Source organism: Bidens hawaiensis, unplaced genomic scaffold (genome assembly GCF_021521415.1).
Source record: "Bidens hawaiensis isolate Kalapana, Puna unplaced genomic scaffold, B.hawaiensis_p1.1 tig00002306_1, whole genome shotgun sequence".
Lineage (NCBI taxonomy): Eukaryota > Viridiplantae > Streptophyta > Magnoliopsida > Asterales > Asteraceae > Bidens > Bidens hawaiensis.
In genome coordinates, this window is record NW_027491123.1 from 2,450,618 (window position 1) to 2,471,037 (window position 20,420).

The window sequence follows — 20,420 nt, forward strand, 5'->3', positions numbered from 1 at the left end:
CCTCTTTTAAACATGTTATTATTTCTTGCACTCTTTTTCTACATTTAGTTCTTTAACAAACATTCTCTTTCATGAATTTCAAATCTCGATTATTTTAACTAGTCAATTAACTAGTTATATATATCCGATTATTTCAAATCTCGAATATATATATATATATATATATATATATATATATATATATTCACAACGACGGTTATTTTCTGCTTTAAACAAGTCTATGATGTAAAACATTTCATGTCCGACTTTTTTTATATATATAAAATGTTTCAATATTAAGTTAATCATGATAGAGAGAAAAAGTTAGTATGATATAGAAAAAGAAAACGTGGTAACATGATAAAATTATTAATTTATATAGACTTTTGTTTTTATGTTTAATTTTAATTTTAATAATATTATCCAAGCAAGCACGTGATAAAAATATAATAACAATAATAAAAGCATTCATAGTAGGTTATGTTAAATATATGAGTGTGTACTCTATTTTTTAAAATGTGGTTGTGAGTGAAAGAGAGAGAAAATGCTGTTTATGAGTATATTTTAAGAAAATGTGAGAAAATGCTGTTCATACTCGATAATTTTTTAATATTTGTTGAAAGTGATTATGAGTAAAGAAAAAAGAAAAGGTAAAGATAAAGATATAAAAGTATATTATTTAATTAAAAATGAGAGAACACGTAGTATTTTTTTTTTTAATTATAGAGATAAAAGATAAAAAAATAAAGCTGCCGAGAATACTCTAACATCACTAAAAAAAGTTAGGTTCATTTTGCATCCCCTAAAATTGACTAGCGAATAAAACTAATCATTATTGAAATTTCTAAGTGTTTTTTGTTTCTGTAAATTATCTCTTATGCCAATCACAACCTGCGTGGTTATTTAGGTCTTAACGAGCAATTTGATCGAGTAATATTTTCAACCGTCTTATGTGACAAGTTTGAATATTACTTCACAGTTTTGAGCTCAAACTCATGGTCATGATGAGATGAGCTCAACTTTATCTTCGACGATGAGTTTGGACGTTACGTGCCAGTTTCTCATTTGTCTTAAAATCTCAACTTTGAAGATTGATTTTGGAAAGGTTTTCAACATGAAGATAAAATTGGTGGGTGATTTTGGAAGCTTCTCTATCCAAATGGGTTATTTGAGGGGGGGGGGGGGATTCCTAAAATAACTCATCATTTTGAAAAATTCCCAAAATGGTCTGTCCCAGTCTCATCTTCACGATGATATTCAATGGCGAATAAGGAACTGTCACGTGGCTTCAAATCACATCGTGACGATGAGACTTGAAGCCATGTGATAGTTCCTCATTCACCGTTGAATCTCATCATGAAGATGAGATTGAGACGGGTCTTCTTGTAAATTTTCAAAAGGGTGGGTCATTTTCTAAGTCTCTCTCCTCATTTGTGTCATTCTGAGAAATTTTCCGTTATTTTGGGAAATTTTCCCAACAAATAAAATATGAAATCTGATGAGATTTTGAAAAGAAAAGGTACGACTCAACCATCATGTCTAGTTAATTAGTCTGAACTGCCTGACTAGTAACCAACTAGTTTGAATGAATTCAATCAGACAGGTTATGTAAGGGTGGGGGGAGTGATGCACTGGTACCACCCAAGGGGTAGTATTCCCCTAGGGGTACAACCCTATCACCCCTCCTTTTTCCTTCGTCGGCGACTTTGCTAGGGGAGTATTCCCCGTGAGAGTTGTGTGAATATAGCTGTTCAACGGCTATATTTTAAAACTTAGTTCCATTAAATGAATACCTCTATTTTCAATTTAAATACACAATATTCTACAATAATTTTTTCATTCTCTTTAAATCCAAACAATTTTTACATGGAGTAACCAAATCCCCAACAAAGTGTGTCACGAAGATGGAGCCATGAAGAAGAAGTAGCGTTAGCTAAGGCTTGAGTCTATGTTTTCGAAGACAACGAACGTTGAGTTTTTGGCCACGAGTTTGGAACTATTTTGTTTCAGATGGAGGATCAAGTGATCGTACACAAAACCAAGTGTGTTCGAAATGACGACATATGATCGGGCAAATTAACGCTCGCGATAACGACACGTTTGAACTCATAACAATAGTCAAAAACCGATGGAACTGGGAGTAGTATTTTTATCTATTTTTATTTAATAAAATGTTGTTTAATTATTATGTGTTTTTAAATCTATAATGTATGCATTTTTATCTATTTTTGAGTTTTTAAAGTATAGTTTTTGAGTTGTTTTAAATTAAAAAATAAAATTCTTTAGGGTAGTTTGGGTGCCCCATGTCGACTCCTAGGGTAGTTCAAGGGAGATGAGGATAAAAATGATGTGACAGTGCATGATTGATCAGTGTCAAGGATAGTTTCACTATCCTAAGATGACCACTCCCTCCGCTCTTAATATGATACTCATTCCCTGTCCAACCTCCCTTGTTCTAAACTCAAATGATATTAACTATAAAAACAAAATGTTTATTATAAAAAAATAGAATTTAAATAAAACCATTTGAACAAATGCAATGTATAAACTATAATGGTCATTATCCATATCATTAATAGCAAAACTTAATTAGGAAAAGCCATTTTGTCATTTCTTCTATCTTTTGTACTTACAAATGTGCCCTTGATACACTTATAAAAGTCAAAAGGCACTCCAGATGCTTCGAGTAATTGAGTATACAGAATTTATAAATTATTAATGATTGCCTTGTTGGTATAACTTGGCACAACTTTGAGTAAATTCTTCAAAAACCATACAAGAATCCAACTTTTGGTTTTACTATATATCTTGAAAAAAAACAATAATAATAATAATAATAATAATAATAATAATAAAAATGCCTTGGCTAATTGCTTTCAAAGGAAAATCTGGTTTCTCAGCCAGAAACACAGCAGAAGATGTTACTAAAGGAATTGATGGTCATGGCATAACTGCCATCATAACAGGTTTTCATATTCTTTGTCTTTATCTCAATTATTTACAGTTTATGTGACTTTTAGGTAAGTCTGCTTAAAAATATTGATCTTATGCTTTGTTTGATGAATCTTGATTTGTACCTAAGATGAGTTTAATTCATTAAGTGGCTAATTTGGATTATTCCTCTGGTCATTTACTGTTTACAGGACCAACAAGTGGTATTGGACTAGTAACCGTGTGTGTCCTAGCTTTGCGCGGTGTACATTTAGTTATGGCTGCGAGAAATTTGGAAGCAGCTACAACATGTAAAGAAACCATAATAAAAGGCTGTCCTGGTGCCACCATTGATGTTATGAAGCTTGATGTAAGCTCACTAGAATCTGTAACAAATTTTGCAAATGAGTACTTATCCACGGGTCTGCCACTTAACATCCTCAAGTAAGATACACAAACACAGATCTTTTATAATATTTTTTTCAAAAATTTGGTTTAGAGTGTATAAGTCTAATAGATTGATTGTTGTACTTTGTAGTTGTAATGCAGGGGTGATGGCTCCTCCATTTTCCCTTTCTAAAGAAGGAATCGAAAGTCAATTCGTGACTAACTATCTTGGTATGTCTGTTATTATATTAATGTTATGTATTATTGGTTATATTTCGTTTCATATATCACACTTTTGTTCCTCATAGAAGAAAATTCTCATAAAGGAACTCATGTTGTCTTATAATTTAGGACACTTTCATTTGACGAATCTATTGTTGGATACGATGAAAAATACTGCTCGAATATACAGACGAGAAGGGAGGGTCGTTATAGTTTCATCACTGCTTCATAGGCTGACTTACAAAGAAGGAATCATGTTCGATAAACTAATCGATGAAAAATGGTATAAGTCCATCCTTTTACTACATTTTATCGCGTTTTGCGGGGCCCACTTTGTGAATAATGATGAAAGTGGAAACTTGAGCCTTAGCTAGGGTTTACTAGATTTGTTTCGCTTTATCATTTGTCATATGAGTCGGGATTCTGTCACTTTTCGTACCTCATTTTTGTCTCACTTTTCGTACCTCATTTTTGTCTCACCTACATCAATACTTTGGATGACATAGAGCATTATATTATTTTACAATACAAGATTTAACGCGAGTGAGACAAAAGTCGGCATGGAAAGTAAGATAACAAATCCAAACTCTATCTATAACCGGTTATGATACTTGATTTCATCTAACATTCCTCCATCAACTTTTCAGCTATAATAGTTTCTATGCTTATGGGCAGTCAAAGCTTGCTAACATTCTACACGCCAAGGAGCTAGGAAGGCGCCTCAAGGTAATTATCACGAATGATAACTGCAGGGCCGGCCCGGTTAGTATGACAAACCAAAGCTAGGGCTTTGGGCCTCCAAAAATTTTGGACCCTAATTTCTTAAAAAATATTTATACTATATATATAATTATTAAGGTAGACATGGTTACTAATAATCTTCCTCTAGTGTAATGGTCTAGTTGAAAGCATGTTTTCTTTCCTTGACAGCCAGGGGTTGAATCCCCATTCCCTCTTGCAACTTTAACTTTTTGAATCTTAATCTATTTCTATAGGGAAGGAACAAGAACTAAGGTTATGTTTGTTTTTGATTAAAAGGTCCGCAGAGGGCATATGTCTGTTGGCGCGCAGCCACCCACCATCATCGTCCGCCACCACCCACCACCGTCCACTACCACCACCCACCACCACCACCACCGTCCACCACTATCACCACCCACCACCACCACCTCCACCCACCGTCCACCCACCGTCCACAACCACCACCCACCGTCCGCCGCCACCACTACCGTCCATCACCACTACCCACCGTCCACCACCCACCATCGTCAACTACCACCACCCACCGTCCGCCACCACCACCCATCGTTCATCACCTACCACAATCGTCTGCCACCAACCGTCCACCACCACCCACTACCACAGTTCGTACACCACCACCAATTATTTTAGCAGTCTACAGACGTTAAATGACTTTTATCTATTGTGATATGTATGATAGGTAACTAATTTTCAGCTTATGCAGACGATATCTAGTTTATAAAACAAACGGTATTATATTTTCAGATTGCAGGCCTTCAGACCACATCTTAAGTTGCAGACATGAAATCAGATTGCAAACAGTTTTTGTCTTAAAAAACAAACAGCACCTAAGTCAATAGTGATTAACTCAATAACCTGAATTGTTCGGTTGTAGAAAAAAAATTACTTTTTAACTTTTTGAATTTAATCTAATTCTATAGGGAAGGAACAAGAATCAATTCACTAGTGATTAACTCAATAACCAGAATTGTTTTCAATTATTGACAAAAAAAAATACCAAGTATAGAAGATTAAAATTCAATATTATATTAATGAAGACACTCATTATTTCTCAAAATTTGGATGATATATGAACATTATACTTGTAAATGGTCATGTTTAAATTGTCCATTTGTTGTCAACTATGTTTTTCAATATCTCCACAAGCTATTTCCATATCGTGTGTCAAAACTCATAACACATTTACATTTTGGTTGGTTTTTTAAGAAAAAAAATAAAATATTGTCAAGCTTATGCTATAATGAGAAGCCAAATAAAAAAAATTAAAAAGTACGAATCCATATATTTTTTTAAAAGGCCTTGATTTTCTATTTGTTTATGGCCACCAAAATGGTTGGGTCTGCACACTTGGTTGCTGTAAATTTTAAAATCACAAGTTCTTAATGTTGCAAAATAGTGTTGTGACAACCAACAAGTAGCATGTTTATTGTTAAGGGCAAAACATAACTGCCAACGCGTTGCATCCTGGAGTTATTGCAACCAATCTTTCACGCCACTCGAACTTTATGTCTAGTAATCACAAGTTTTTTCAACTGTTCCATGGCATTTTTTTTTCTTGTTTATGAATTATGATGTTAACTTTGTCTTGCTATTTCTTGAAACAGTTTTCTTATATGGACTCTTTAAACGCTTTCAAAAGAATATCCCACAGGTTTGTTTTTTTGTCTCTTCGCATCCTTTGTTGATTTCCTGTAGCAGGTCCCAATTAAACGCAGACGGAACCCACACGTTACTGATGTCATTGGTTAGCTAATAACTATAAGTTTGTAACCATTGCTTGATCTTGTCTTCAGGGAGCTTCAACAGCATGCTATTTGGCATTAAATCCACAGGTAAAAGGGGCTAGTGGCTAAACCCCTTTTACCTGTAAAAGGTAAAAGATTTTGACTTGTATTTTGCTGATGATAATGTGGCTAAACCGAGCGCTAAGGCTAGAAATGCGAGTTGGCCAAGAAACTATGGGATTTCGGAATGAAATTGACCAAGTCAAAGTGATGCTTATGAGAGCTTTCTTTGGATGTTTCCTTGTTTTATTATGGTGGATGATGTTCTAGAATCAGTGTATGGTATAATAAGTTAGAACCAGGTTATATCTAATGTTGTATTAGAATATGTATGATTGTATTCTAGTATTTATGTTAATATAGACCACAAACCAAAATACATACAAATGAACAAAAGAATAAAAGTTTCAACACTTAATAATCAAAATCTTCTCACTGGGCTTTGCCAAACTTCAACACATTGCTGATCTTTCCTAGTAACAAACATCTTATTTCCTCCAAAACCCATGTTCATGATCCTATTTCCGCCCAAATCCTTAACGCGCCCCAACAGGTTCTTCCTAAAGATTCGATCTTTAACATTATTCAAAGAACCCATTAACACCTCTGACCACAACTCCAATTTCCCTTGCTTACCACAAAACACTTGATTCCCACGTGTTTCAATCTTGCAACCAAACCCTTCTTTGACTTTCTTGTCAACGTTGACTTTTTTACTCTCACCAAGATAATCCCATGAGTCACAAGATCCAAACTTTCTTAAATCGATATACGAAACCTCTCCCGAGTTTACACCAATCTTGAAAACAGCCGAAAGGGTGCCAGAAACCGCGATATCCGAAAAACAGTCAACGGTTTCTTTGACCTCCCAAACCGCATTCCCTGATCTTAAATCCCAAAACTTTATATTCCCTGTAACACCAGCAGGACTGCTGTGGGACCCAGAAGCCATTAACAGATTCATACTAGGAATCCAACTCAACTTAGTTGATGGGATTGCAGAGTCAATATTGGCTCCAAATATCTCATTATGAGCAATCTCAGTAACAGCTTTGAAACTATTAAGATCATAAACCATTATGGAGTTTGAGTTTCTTCTTCCAGATTCAAAACTAGTGAACAAGAACTCAGGTGAAGTCCCAATAGCTTGAACAGTTGAGCTAGATTTAGTTGCATTAGCCCAGCTTAGTGTTTGTGTAACAAACCCTAATTCAAGATCAAGAATTTGCAGCCCTGAAAAATCTGTAGCACCAGCTGCCACAACATTTGGTGATAAAGCTAGTAAAGAATCAATAGCTGTGAAACTGGTCAAAGTTGTTGACTTTCTTTGTAAAGACCAGTCAAAAGATGTAATCTTGCTACCATGGGACACATGAACTGACCCATTTGGTGTTGTGGCAATAGCAGAAGGTGAATCTCTACCACTTAAAGGCAAAATTATTGATTTTTCAAGGTTAAAAGGTTCAAACTGAGATGGGTTTGACTGAGATTGAACAAGAAGGTCATCAATTCCATAAAATCTTGCTTCAAAGATGATATCTTGAATGTCAAAGGCTTTGGCTTTTGATGGGAGGTTACCTGTTCTTAATAAAGAAAGAAGGATTGAGAACAGTTCAGGGTCTCTGTCAATAAAAGGGATGCTATTAATATTGTTTGGTTCAAAAAGATTGGAGAAAATGGTCTTGGAGCCAGCTAAGGTTAGTGTTTGTTTGGTGGTTTGAAAGAGTTGACCACCCACATCAATGGTGATGATATTGGTTAAAGAGTGGTGGTTTGGGTGATGGGTTTTGTGTGAAACTGAAAACCCATTTGAGATGGGGTCTGATTGTGAAAAAGGAGGCATTTTTATCAAGATTTATTGGTTTCTTGAAGTTTTTTGAAGGCAAGATTGTGTAATAAAATGGTGGTAGAATGGAGGTGTTTTGTTGAGGGGGGAAGTGAGAAGCAAATAATATTGTGGTCACACATATATGGTTGTCAGCATAGGAGGCTGGCAGTTCGCTTTTGGAAGAAAGCCAAGCTGGACCAGATAATTGGGTGATTTTGTGAGGATTTTAAGTATGCATTTATTGTTATTTATTGGGAGAGGTTCCAATCACAATAGAATATGCCCCATAAAATATTTCTGCAAAGTTTCCTAGATTTTAAATTTTTTTTTAATACAAAAACTACTTGGAAGTAGGTAAACTTACATCTCTTGGTTGAATTTTTATTAGCATTTTCGTTCATTTTTCTTTAACAACTTATCTTTCATGATCATGTAGAAAACTAGAAATGTTATCTTTTTTTTTTCTTATATTTTTGTTTATGTAATATGTATCAAAGACGCTCTATATTGATAGTGATAAATTTAATAACTCTAACTATGACTCATTGTCATACAATAACTCGTATGGACAATGTAACCAATGATGTTTGGAAATTTTACTTTTGTTTCAAAAGCAATCCTACTCACACAATCATCATAAATTTACACTTGATTTCCACTTACTGCGTTCACGGTAACGATTGTGAAAGAAATACATAAACATATATTCTTTGTGAGCAAATTCAAGTGTAAATCGTATGTAAGCGTGAATAGAATTGCTCTTGGCAATGAAAATGAAGGTTATAAATGACAAATATTAAGTTGTCAGTATAAATTATTTACAAACAAATATCTAGATTATTAAGAAACCAATTTGTATAATTTAATTCATGAAAGATTATTTTATAAAGTGATATTCGTTAAACGTTTAATGACTTAAGATAGATGATTAGAAAGGGAATCTGGTGGGTGCATTGCAAGTTGTCAAGTTGCCAACTTTACTTGTGGGGTCATAGTTTAGCTACTAGTCTGGATTAACTAGCATTGCAAGTTGTTTGGTATCAACATGGCAAGTAAGTTGAGTATTCTTTTAACAACAATTAATCTGGATTAACTAGCCGTTATTCATCAATGACTTAAAAAATTAGGACCTTTAGCTTTAAGGGCTGATTCGTTAAGTTGGTTAGTTTGGTTAACGCTGTCCTCAAAATGATCAACAAAAAAAGGATGGGTGTGAGCATCGCTAAGTTCCTCCGGTTCTAGTAACTTTTTCTACCTTTTTACTGGTTTTGTCTGGTTTACTCAAAAATGATCGGTTCATTCACTTTTATCTTCAGGGTTTACTGGTTTAATCTGGTGCACTCAAAATTGACGGTTCATTCACTTTTCTTTTCAAGTTTTTACTGGTTTTATTTGGTCACTCAAAATTGGCCGGTTCATTCGCAACACATTATGAAATATATCCTGTTTCTTGTCAAATGCCAAAATGAAAATAAAAATCACTTGGTCAAAGTAAACTAAAATATTTGTTTGACCATAGATTTTGACTTTGACTTTGACTAGCATATCTACATTCGTGTATATTTGAACGTGCTGTTTATTGGAGGTTTCTTGGATATCCTCTCCAATCCCTGACCATAGTCTTGACACCAATAGGCAATAGCACATAAACCATCCAAACATAAGATTCTTCAGACAATCAGACATCACTAATAGAAGACTTGTCCACAATGCATCAAAAGTAGTACCATGTGAAGACACAAAACATCATTAAAAGATAACCATTCATTCTCACCATCTATTTGCCTAAACAAAACAACAAAACACAACACTTAACCTACAAAATCTTTATCTCTTCACAATTTTCTTGTTCAATCACATAAGTCATAATGCACTTGTACATTTGTTCAATCACATCTTATTTATAGCTTATATGTATGGAGTGTTAGGTTTTATGTCTCTTTTAAGGGAAAGCAAGAGATCTTTTCTATGTAGGAACACCAACTCCTAAAGGGTCATCAAGATATTGTGGCTCTTGATTTCCTGAATTCTTGATGTTTCTTTCGTCGATTTTGTCGGGTTTCCGATCATTAACTGACACCTGGCTGCATCATCGGGAAGAAAGACCAGTTCTTGATTGACCCGTTTTCGTTTCCAACAACATTCTCGCGTGTCCACCAATCGGGTTCAGCTCCATCCGTACTATTAAAGTTGAACTCTTTAACAGACCCGAGTGTATTTGTGGATCGATCCCTCTTATGTCTCTGCCCACCCTCCCCGTTCGAGCCTTCACAACCATTCGCCACATCGGCACACCGCCTCCTTTCAACACACCTGACAACTTGTTCAGGTGTGACCTCAAAAGAAACTCTATGATCAACCAAATGTGGCTGATCCTGGTTTCTACAAGGTCCCATACTCGTGACCAGACATCCATCACGAGGCATGGGACCCACAGGATCTGGTGTTAGTACCCCAGATCCTGTCTGTGATCCCCATTGACAGGGGGGTGACACCTTCCCGCTAGTCGGGAAGTTTAGAAACGGTGACTATGTGCCCGAGTTAGACACTCCCGAGCCGGGAGATTTCAACGGGCCCATCGGGCTTCCCGGGTACAACTGATACGATTGAAACTCGTACGGTACGATATTGTTTTGGTTCCCCGACCCGAAATACCACGCATACGGGACCTCCGGCGAGGACGGTGTAGTCATATGAACCAACTCGGGAGGCGGTGTAAAAGGTGCGGTGGACGGCTCGGTGGTATAAGTCGAAAACACGGGCGGTGACACCAATTGTGTTTCGTGCGCATACGGGCCAATGGCGAACATATTATTGGGTCCGCGGGGCGAATACACGCCACCGGAGACCGCGGAGAATGACAGGACGCCGCCAGGGGAATGGGTGGCCGAAGGTGGCTCCGATTGTAAAAAAGACGCCGGAGATGACGGTGGGGCAATGAACGGAAGTACAACTGACGGTGGTTGAGACATCGCTGTCGGTGGTTGAGGTTCAGTTCGTAAAAAACTAGGTTCAGGAACAATAACAGAATCACCAATTTTCTTGGAATGTTTTTTGGATCCAAAACACAATGATATGTTCCAACATCTTCCCCATCTTCTCTTCTGTATTAAATGATTAAAAATTAAAAATCAATCAACAAACAAAGCTTGACGGATTATCAAGATTTCAAGATCTTTGAAACCCAGATCTTAAAATTGAAAAAAAACAAAACCCATCAAAGATTTTGATCAATAAACAAAACCCATCAACAGTTTATTCAAAAGATCATAATTGAAGATTGAATTTTTTTGACCTGAACTGAAGAAGACTGAGTTGCTCTGTTCTCCGCCGTCTGGATCGCCGACGCGGCGGCGTTAACGGTGACCATGGTGTCATCATTCACTCTTCTCATGATCAAGAAAACCAAAGTGAAAATCTAAGTTTGATTGAGTGTTTTGTTTCTCTTTCCGAAAGTATATGACCTGCTGCTATTTGATGGTGTTGAGATTTTGTCTACTTAATTATTTGGGTGAAAAGTAATATTATTGGAAACATAAGCTAAAAAGTCTATAAAGATGTATAGGGCTGCTAATTGTGAGATTGCTAATTGTGAGATTAAGAAAGGGGTTTTCTAGAGACACCCCCATTTTTGTTAGAGACACCCCCACAATACGTCCTGTAGAGAGTTATACGGAGCGTACTGAGGCATATTGGGCCCCTGTATAACCCCCGTATAGCCCTATACGGGACGTATTAATGGGTGTTTTAGCAAAAGTGGGTGTCCCTAGCAGAACCCCGAAACTTACGAAAATACCCTTTCCATGATTTGGGAATTTAATAGGGACACCTGAATTTCACCTCCTTCATTCAATGGTCCATCTTTAATTACATTGCATTTATGAAGCTCACACTAGAGATTATCAACAAAACCGGTTCCTGGAACCGAACCGGTGGACACGAACCGGACCCGAACCGGTTCCTACCCGTTTTTTGTAGGAACCGGACCCTATCTGATTCAACCCGATGATCCGTGACCGGTTCTTGCATTTCTGAGTGGGGGCGGGTAGGAACCGGAACCGAACCGGAACCGGTTCTGGAACCGGAACCGGTTCCTAACCGTTTTTTTTGGCCGTTTTTTGACCGTTGGGGTCAAAAATAGCCGTTTTTTGACCGGTTACGGTACAGGAACCGGGTTAGGAACCGGTAAGAACCGGTTAGATAGGTTAGGGGTCCGAGGGTGGGAGAACCGGTTCGGTTCCCTAACCGGTTCGAGCCTGGAACCGGTTAAAAGGTGGTTTTGAATATAGGAACCGGTTCCGGTTCCTAGTCCCAAACCGTTTTGAACATCTCTAGCTCACACCAAATGGGCATCTTCATTAAAAATCCTAGTTTATCCATGCCATGAATGTGAGTTGGTTTCTCTTGATGTATTTATGGCATGAGCGTAAATTGACATACGAAATTTCACAATAGCTATTCGTTCATGTGTAGATTCAAAACAGGATTCTTGTTATGTATTCCACTAGATCCATTGCTGTTTTTGGCTCGTTTCAAAATTTTAAAATATGAGATTATTAGAAGAATTTTTCAATGTTCCTTTACATTATTCAAACTTTTTTTTTTCTTGTTATATCTCTGAAGTATGCTCGTCTATTGACGTAGTCTAGTCACCGGATAAGCCCATAAGTGTTTGATTTAGATCATCTCTATAAAAAGTTCGTAATCCTCTCGCAACTCTATATAACATTGTATATACATAAATCTCTTCATAGATATGTTTATGTTAGAGATACTTTTGTGTGGGCTTTAGCTTCAGGACCTTCGTATTGATGTTCGCAACATGGTTCTTAGTTGTGAATATGAGATACGACATAATTTTATGATTGAGATTACTTTGCACAAGAATTTTCACCATATCATACCATTGAAGAGTCCAATACCAGCCTACACAAGTTTGTATAGTAAAAATCTTTCATGCCTTAAAAATATAGGCATATTACAACTCATTTATTAGAAACAAAATACATAACAAGTTTCTTTTTAGGTAATCGCTAATCCAAATCACTCTTTGTCTAGACCTGACAACTGAAATGTGGTATTCTTCAATTATGATGTGCATGTTAAGGTTTAAATTCAATTACTCTTTTCCATAGTCTTATATTTTATATAAGATTGGTTGTTGTGGAGGAGAGTTTGCTAGTTAATTAAATTTTAGGTCACGTCACTACCATGTAGGTAGTGGAGCTTTAACTAAACCACTTGTTATCTCGTGCGTTGTGGTTTAACTAGACATTAAATAAAAGAAAAAAATGTGATTGATTATTTAGATATGGTCCCATTTTTTCCTTGTTAAAAGCTCCGTTACTCGGCTAACTGACGTCCCTTAATGCCCTATTCTTAACGACCTAACACGGTGTTAAGGGCTGACCACCTCAGCTTTGCCCTGCCCCGCCCCGCATCAAGTGGCCTGAGGTTAGTTGCTCTTTTAAGCTTGTAATTAGCAAGGTCTTTTAGGGTTATTATAAGGGGTAATTTAGTAATTTAAAAGGAGCATGACCCTGTTTTGAAGTAAGAATGAAAGCGATAAAAGTTTTATTATAATTATTAAATGCTAATTAATTAAAATAAAGAGGATTCTTAGAGTATAATAAGGTGTGCACGTGTGTCCATCTACTTTTTTTATGTCCTTTTTCTCTTCTCCCCTCTCTAGGTATCAAGTGGGTCCCACCTGCAAAATATTCTAACCTTTTCATAGAAGTTCCGAACCCATAGTTGTTTTGTTATTAAAACTTATAAATGAAAAATAAAGTATATTCTTTTTCATGAAAATATATATAAGGTTTGTGATTTGTGAATGAAATACCGTAAAACTTTTAAAAACAATAACAGTAACGAAAATAATAAATAAAAGGTGTGTGGAGGTTGGGGAATAATAAAATTGGTAGTCAGCGAGCGGCGGGTCATGGCTAGCGGAATAACGTCCGCATTAACCCACAAGAATTTGTTCTTCCATTCATGAGCACTCCTCGGAGGCTCAATCCCGATCGCTTTTTCTTGAACGGCAAAGCTAAACCAGCTGCCGCGGGTTTGAATTTTATAAATCGCGAGGAAGGGATCAACCGTAGGCTCCATCTCTAGGGCTCTACAGCAAAACTCGAAATGTCGGAGCCTCATAACCCCGAACGGATGCAAGTGAGAAATATGAATCTCAGATGCAACCAGGAAATCACCAAAAAATCTGGTGATGGGCAATCGGAAATTGCCTGTGGTGAAAGACTCACCATACAAAGCAATCTTCCCCACCGGCGGCTGATCAGCTACGAACCAGGAGAAGGAAGCTCCGGCCCCCACTCCGGCGCCAACCCATAAAGGTTGACAATATCCTGGAAATTAGACGGTTTCCAGTTGATGCATATATTTTCCACCAACCCCTTCGATGTATCCTTCTTGCCCTCTTTAACGTTGCTACCCTTCTTCTTACCACCAGCCATGGTTGATCGGAAAACTTGAAAGATCAAAGGAAGAAGAAAAACAAAGAAGATAAGAGGATTGGAGGAAAAGTTTTTGCAAGTAAGTCGGAAACTGAAACGGCCTCTCATATATATACACATCGCAATTAATGCGAAGAGAGAGGGATCCAGCTCACACGCTGAAACCGTCCAGTCAGAAGACGACACGTTAGGCGGGAACTGACAAAACAAAATAATTTTGAATCAGCCGTCTAAAAACTCGTGTACCAACCTTGAGTACCACTCCTGACATGGTTCAAACAAGAGACGTCACATCACAGACGCCAAAACAGTACCCCGGTACAAAAGCAACAGGAATCCAAAGGGTCATCAGTTATAACCCGCATAGTCCATAATTCCACCCGCGACATCGCATCACGGAAGCAACAATGGACTGGGGAGACTTATAGAGGGAGGGTGGTAAAACTACCCACGGACCCCTTATCCGACCCACGGATCGTCAGAAGACATCCGCCACCCACGGATCCCTTATCCAATCCGCGGATCGTCGAAAGACATCCGCGCAAGGAACACATGGACTGGTAAAGCCATCTACAATCCAAGACACGCTTTGTGGATCTCCACCATAACCCGTGGACTGCCAGCGAGCATCCGCGGAAGGAATCCACAAACAACTCAAGGGACTCATCACACGTATGATCCCCACATGATATGGAAGAGCAGTTGTAACAAACTATTTCTAGAAGATCCTCCTAATGCCACCTGATAGCGACATCGGCCTACAGAAAGATGACTCCTGGACACGTAATGGCCATCCCACGACGTGCACATATAATGGCTGTCCCATAAACGGGTCCAGGCTGTCACAACTAATAAAAGCTCGACACGTGTCCGTTCAGGAAGAGAGTGAATAATAGTGACAACTCCACCAATCACCTTCCCCCACCTTCGGCTATAAATACGAAGATAATCTCTTCAAGGTATTCATTCACACTCTTAAGCCTTACGCAATATACCGGTACTCGTATTATTTCCGATAAAGATACAGTACTGATTCTCACGCCGGAGGGTGGTTACGGGAAGACCCCCCACTCTGTCCTTCCCGTAACGAGACTCAACGGTATTCTGTTTTGCAGGCACTAGCTTGGATCTGTTCTCATAGCACTTCAGAATACTCACATCTGAGGAAATACCTAATCGGACTATCCAGATCGATTTAGTGTTTCTTCAATGTGCAATGAAGTAACAAAAAAATGCATTCTCACTTTGAATTTTAGGAACAAATGAGTTATGGAAACTAGCTTTTTTGTGATGTCTTATCATAAAATATACCAAAAAGGCTGCGGTCGGGTTACCCGTTCACCGGTTAGACCGGCCGAACTCAAAAATTATGAAAGAAAATATCAAATGGAAAAATATATAAAAATTCCATAATAAACCGGCTGAACCGGTCCAACCAGTTGAACCGATGCGGTTGGACCGGTGAACCGGTTCGGGCCGGCCGGTTTTTTAAGTAGCGACTGAACTGTGTTGAACCGGACCGGTCGAGTGACCGAATCCCGGTCCGACCGGTCGGACCGGCCGCACCGGTCTGGTTTTAAAAACATTGATAAAATGGATCCCACAGATTATTTAATGAACTATGTTTTCAAACAAAAATAAAAAGTTTCCTTCTATACTTGTAGTGTTTGCAGTGTGCGATATATTGCAGTGTTAGAATAAAAATATCAGTTATTGCATTGGACGGTTAGTTAGTTATTATTAATATGTAGTTAACCCAAGTATCAGGTACTAGTAACTTGACTAACTTCATACTTTAGTTAACTACTCAAAGCCAATCGGACGATCCAATTAAAAAAAGAAATTAATTTTTTGATGTTTGTAGTCATGGGACACATAATTAATATTAATAGAGAAATGTTTTAATAGACCAAATAAGATAAGTTCATGAGACGTACATTAACTACTTTTAGTTTTACAATTACAACAAATCACGCGTTTTTCTGCCTTTCACTTCACGTCATCCAAAGAAAATGGGTTAAACACTCCACCTCACACATTTTTTTAACATTAAACAATTAATTTAAATACAAGAATAAAAAATAATATTTGTATTTCATTAATTTTTTAATTAAATGACTGAAAAAAAATAGAAAATGAAATGTCTAATAGCAAAAGCATATATATCAAAATCTTAGGGGTTAAATATTTATAAACATAAAAATGGATACAATGATTCCTTAATAGAAAAAAAAATCCATGTACAGGTATATTATAATCTTTAGGGTTGGGGGTTAAAAATAAGGGATGTGATCTTCATACATTACTCCCATATGCCTATACGGCTTGTATAGGGCTATACGGTCGTATAGGCTACTCATGACTGACAAGAGGATAAAAATAACAGCTTTTTTCAACCTATACAACGTATAGACTTATACGAGCCGTATATGTGTTAAATGACTCGTATTGCTAGTTGACACACCATAAAACTTATGCTATACGATCGTATAGGAAAAAAAAATAGTGTGTGAGGATCCCAAGTGGTGTGGGAGGATCCTAAGCCAGATGTTTGGGGTGCACTTTTATTTTTATGTATGTGGACAAGATGTTTATCAGTATGTTTTGGCCAAATGTTTTCTTGTTTGCTTAATCATTGAGTGATTATTGTGTATAGACTATTATAAAATGTAAAATAATATAATCCTAAAACGAATATTCTCGGGGTACAACTACAAATTATTTAGCCGAGTATGTTATATAAATGTTAATATACAATTTATTCTATTCTAAAATATCATATTTAGCCAAGTATGTTATGTACTTAATACATTAAAATGTAAGATATTAACGTATTAATATTTAAAATTGTGTCCAAAAAATTGTCTATACGCCCGTATAGCCTTATACGACCCGTATAGGGCTATACAAGACACTACAAACAATGACCGACAAGCTCCGACACAAACTGACAAGAGCCAGGTGCTATACGACCGTATAGCCCTATACGAGCCGTATAGAAAAAAAATGGTGTGTGACGATCCCAAGTGGCGTGGGAGGATTCTAAACCAAAAATAATTCAACGGCTCCTTTCAACCTTCTTTTAATAATATTTTTTAAAACTCTATCATTATAGTTTCTCTCTCATTTACTTACAATCAATTTCAACATATATTAAAAAATAAATTGAGACAAACAAATCATTCACTCGCAACCACTCATAACTAATGAAGGAAAGAGAATGGCATATTAGTCGATGTAGCATGCATTTACATATTTTGCATTTCTGATGGCAGAGGCAAATTTAGAGTGAAAATGGGTGGTTCCCCGAAACCACCCGAGTTTCTAAATAATAGTGTATCGACATATAGAAAATATTATAGAAACCACCTTATAAATTAGAAATGAACCACTCTATTTGCACTACAAGACTTGGACTAGCTGGTAAGTTGCTTGTTTTGTAAACAGAAGGTCACAGGTTTAATTCCATGAAGCAACCAAATATTTTGTAATTTTTTTAAGTAAGCATTATATCAATTTAGGGTTTTATAAAACACATACCTATACAGTGGCTGTCTCTCTTCCTTCCTCGTACTCACCCTTGCTACTATTCCTAGAATTCTCCCACTATAAATGTAAGTTTAGATTCATTTGTTAAATATTTAATTGTTCTTGATGTTAATTGTTAAGTTATATGTTAAATTCTAGTTTTAATTTGCCCGAACCATCGAACCGACCCGAACCTCGATCCGACCCGGAGTTTTTTACACCCGATTCTATGAAATTGAAACATATAAAAGTAGTGCACCACCTAAAAAAAATTCCTGAATCCATCACTGTCTGATGATCTTATACAAATTCACCTTCTCTATTCATGTCGACACCCATCGCCATCTTCTTTCTTTCTACTTCTTTGTTAGGCTTGTGTTTCATTAATCAATTAGATTTGTTATTAGTGAATCATGTTTTCTACTTCTTTGTTAGGCTTGTGTTTCATTAATCAATTGATTTGTTATTAGTGAATCATGTGTTCAAAGTTAGAATTGTATGTGTATATGTTTGTGAATGCGTTGCTTGGAGTGTATAAGAATTTGATTTGTTTTGGAAGTTTCCTTTGGATAATATTTGTACTAGCTTCATATAGAGGTAGGGTAGTAAAAGCTATCCGCGGGTCCACAATCCATTTTGCGGATCCTCACTCAACCCGCAGATCATTAATAGACATCTGCGAACATCTGCGAAAGGAACATATGGACAAACACGCAATTAACACAAGATTAACTAAGGGATCCATGATTCCGAAAACATGCTTAGCGGGTAACATCATAGTCCGCGGATTACCAATGAGCACCCGCGGAAGGAACCTGCAAGCAGCCCATGGGACTCACCGCACGCGTGATCCCCCACATGATATGGAAGAGCAGTTGTAACAAACTATTTCTAGAAGATTCCTCCATAACCACCTGATAGTGACATTGACCAATGGAAAGAGGACACCTGGACACGTAATGGACGTCCCATATCGTACGGATCCAGGCTGTCATATCCAATAGTGGCTCGACACGTATCCATTCAGTTGAGAAAGGAATATTACGATAGTGACAACTCCACCTATCACCTTCCCCCACCTTCGGCTATAAATACTATGTACAACACTTACATGTATTCATTCACTAACACACTCTCAAGCCTTACACAATACACTTGTACTCCCTTTGATTATTCTGATCAGGACTGTACTTATTCTCACGCCGGAGGGTGGTTACAAGAAGACCCCCCATCTTGTCCTTCCCGTAACGAGACTCACGGTGGTCTGTTTTGCAGGTTGAAGATTGGATCTGACGTCATTGTTACTCAATAGACTCACACCTGGGGTAAACTCGAGTTCGGACTTGTGTTTGTTCATTGGCGCCATCCGTTTATTTTGCTAGAAGTACGGCTGCTAGATCAATTTGTTGAAGGTTTTCGTGATCTGGAACCATGAGTTAGAGCCAGCAATTACCTGCAACTGCACCAGCGAAAGTTCGACGTTCTGAAATTCACGATGATTTGGTATTAGAAGGACAATCGCTAGTAGAATCTCGCCGGAACAACCGCACTCCGGTCCTGGAAGACAGGGCCGGAGAGTTTCCGAGATTCGACGTTACTGCACCTCGCCGGAACACTCTCATTCCGGTCCTGGAAGACAGGGCCGAAGAGTTCCCGAGGCATGAAGACTTGGAGCTCCGCCGGACCATTCGTACTCCAGTAAACTGGAGATTTCCCCAGACTTGATGGTGACGAAACAAGGGTTCGTCACAAACCTAGATCTGAGAAAATAGGTCTCACTCCTGATGAATGGTATAAGCAAGAGCAGCAGAGACTGAGAGAAGAGTACGAAAAGACCAGCCAGTTACAAGCCAGAACTCTGGTTTATGATTCGCCATCTCCGTCACCACCACCGGTGGTCCGTCGTACTCAAGATATAGAACTGGAAGACGTCTCTCAGTCGTTTGGCCCTCCACCCTCGAGAAGCTAAGGCAGGAGTCACTACACTTAGAGAACTCATTCCCGTAGGACTTTGCAAGATCATAGCTATGCTTCCTGAGGGTAGAGAGATGTTACCTACGATGAAGGTTACGCAAGTGAAGATAGCCGGGGGTGTGGTAGGGAGGATACCAGTCGCCCACGGGCACTGCCGAAGCATACTGTGTACCACAGTGATGCTGAGAGGACTTTACCAAACCTTACCGTCCCGCGGCCTTCGCGGAAAAATCGAAGTTTATTCCGCGTATAGCTACCGCTCCCTTCCCGACGAACGTTAAAATTCCGAGCAATTTGGGAAAGTACAACGGAATGACAGACCCAAGCGATCATCTGCAAAACTTCATCTCAGTCGGAGGAGTGAGCGGCGGGACACTTCCGTATTGGTGTCATATGTTCGAATTGACACTAACTGGAGCAGCCCGAGAGTGGCTCGAAAAACTCCCTGACGGTCAGATCAAAAGTTGAGATGACCTTGTGGCCAAGTTTTCACAACATTTCAGCCAGCAACGCAAGCACACCCGCGACCCCTCAGAAATTTTGAGCGTTGTT

General features: G+C 37.9%; 1 protein-coding gene and 2 pseudogenes across 2 annotated transcripts; 1 reads left to right on the forward strand and 2 right to left on the reverse strand.

Annotated features, from left to right (window-relative positions):
- Positions 1–2,836: 2,836 nt before the first annotated feature.
- On the forward strand, positions 2,837–6,276 carry LOC143616107 (short-chain dehydrogenase TIC 32, chloroplastic-like; annotated as a pseudogene).
- A 146-nt stretch (positions 6,277–6,422) lies between these two features.
- On the reverse strand, positions 6,423–7,977 carry LOC143616098 (BTB/POZ domain-containing protein At5g41330-like). The gene has a single exon (XM_077089040.1). It carries the CDS (start codon positions 7,906–7,908, stop codon positions 6,487–6,489), a length of 1,422 nt encoding a protein of 473 aa, XP_076945155.1. The 5' UTR covers positions 7,909–7,977; the 3' UTR covers positions 6,423–6,486.
- A 1,958-nt stretch (positions 7,978–9,935) lies between these two features.
- Positions 9,936–11,374, reverse strand: LOC143616117 (uncharacterized; annotated as a pseudogene). Its single transcript, XR_013150604.1, has 2 exons — positions 11,189–11,374; positions 9,936–10,997 (listed from the first exon to the last, which is right to left on the reverse strand). The product of XR_013150604.1 is annotated as an uncharacterized LOC143616117 (transcript).
- Between the last annotated feature and the right edge of the window lie 9,046 nt (positions 11,375–20,420).

Bases quoted from the DNA above. Each gene is read 5' to 3' on its own strand.
- LOC143616098 (XM_077089040.1), bottom strand. From the start codon at position 7,908: ATGCCTCCTTTTTCACAATCAGACCCCATCTCAAATGGGTTTTCAGTT.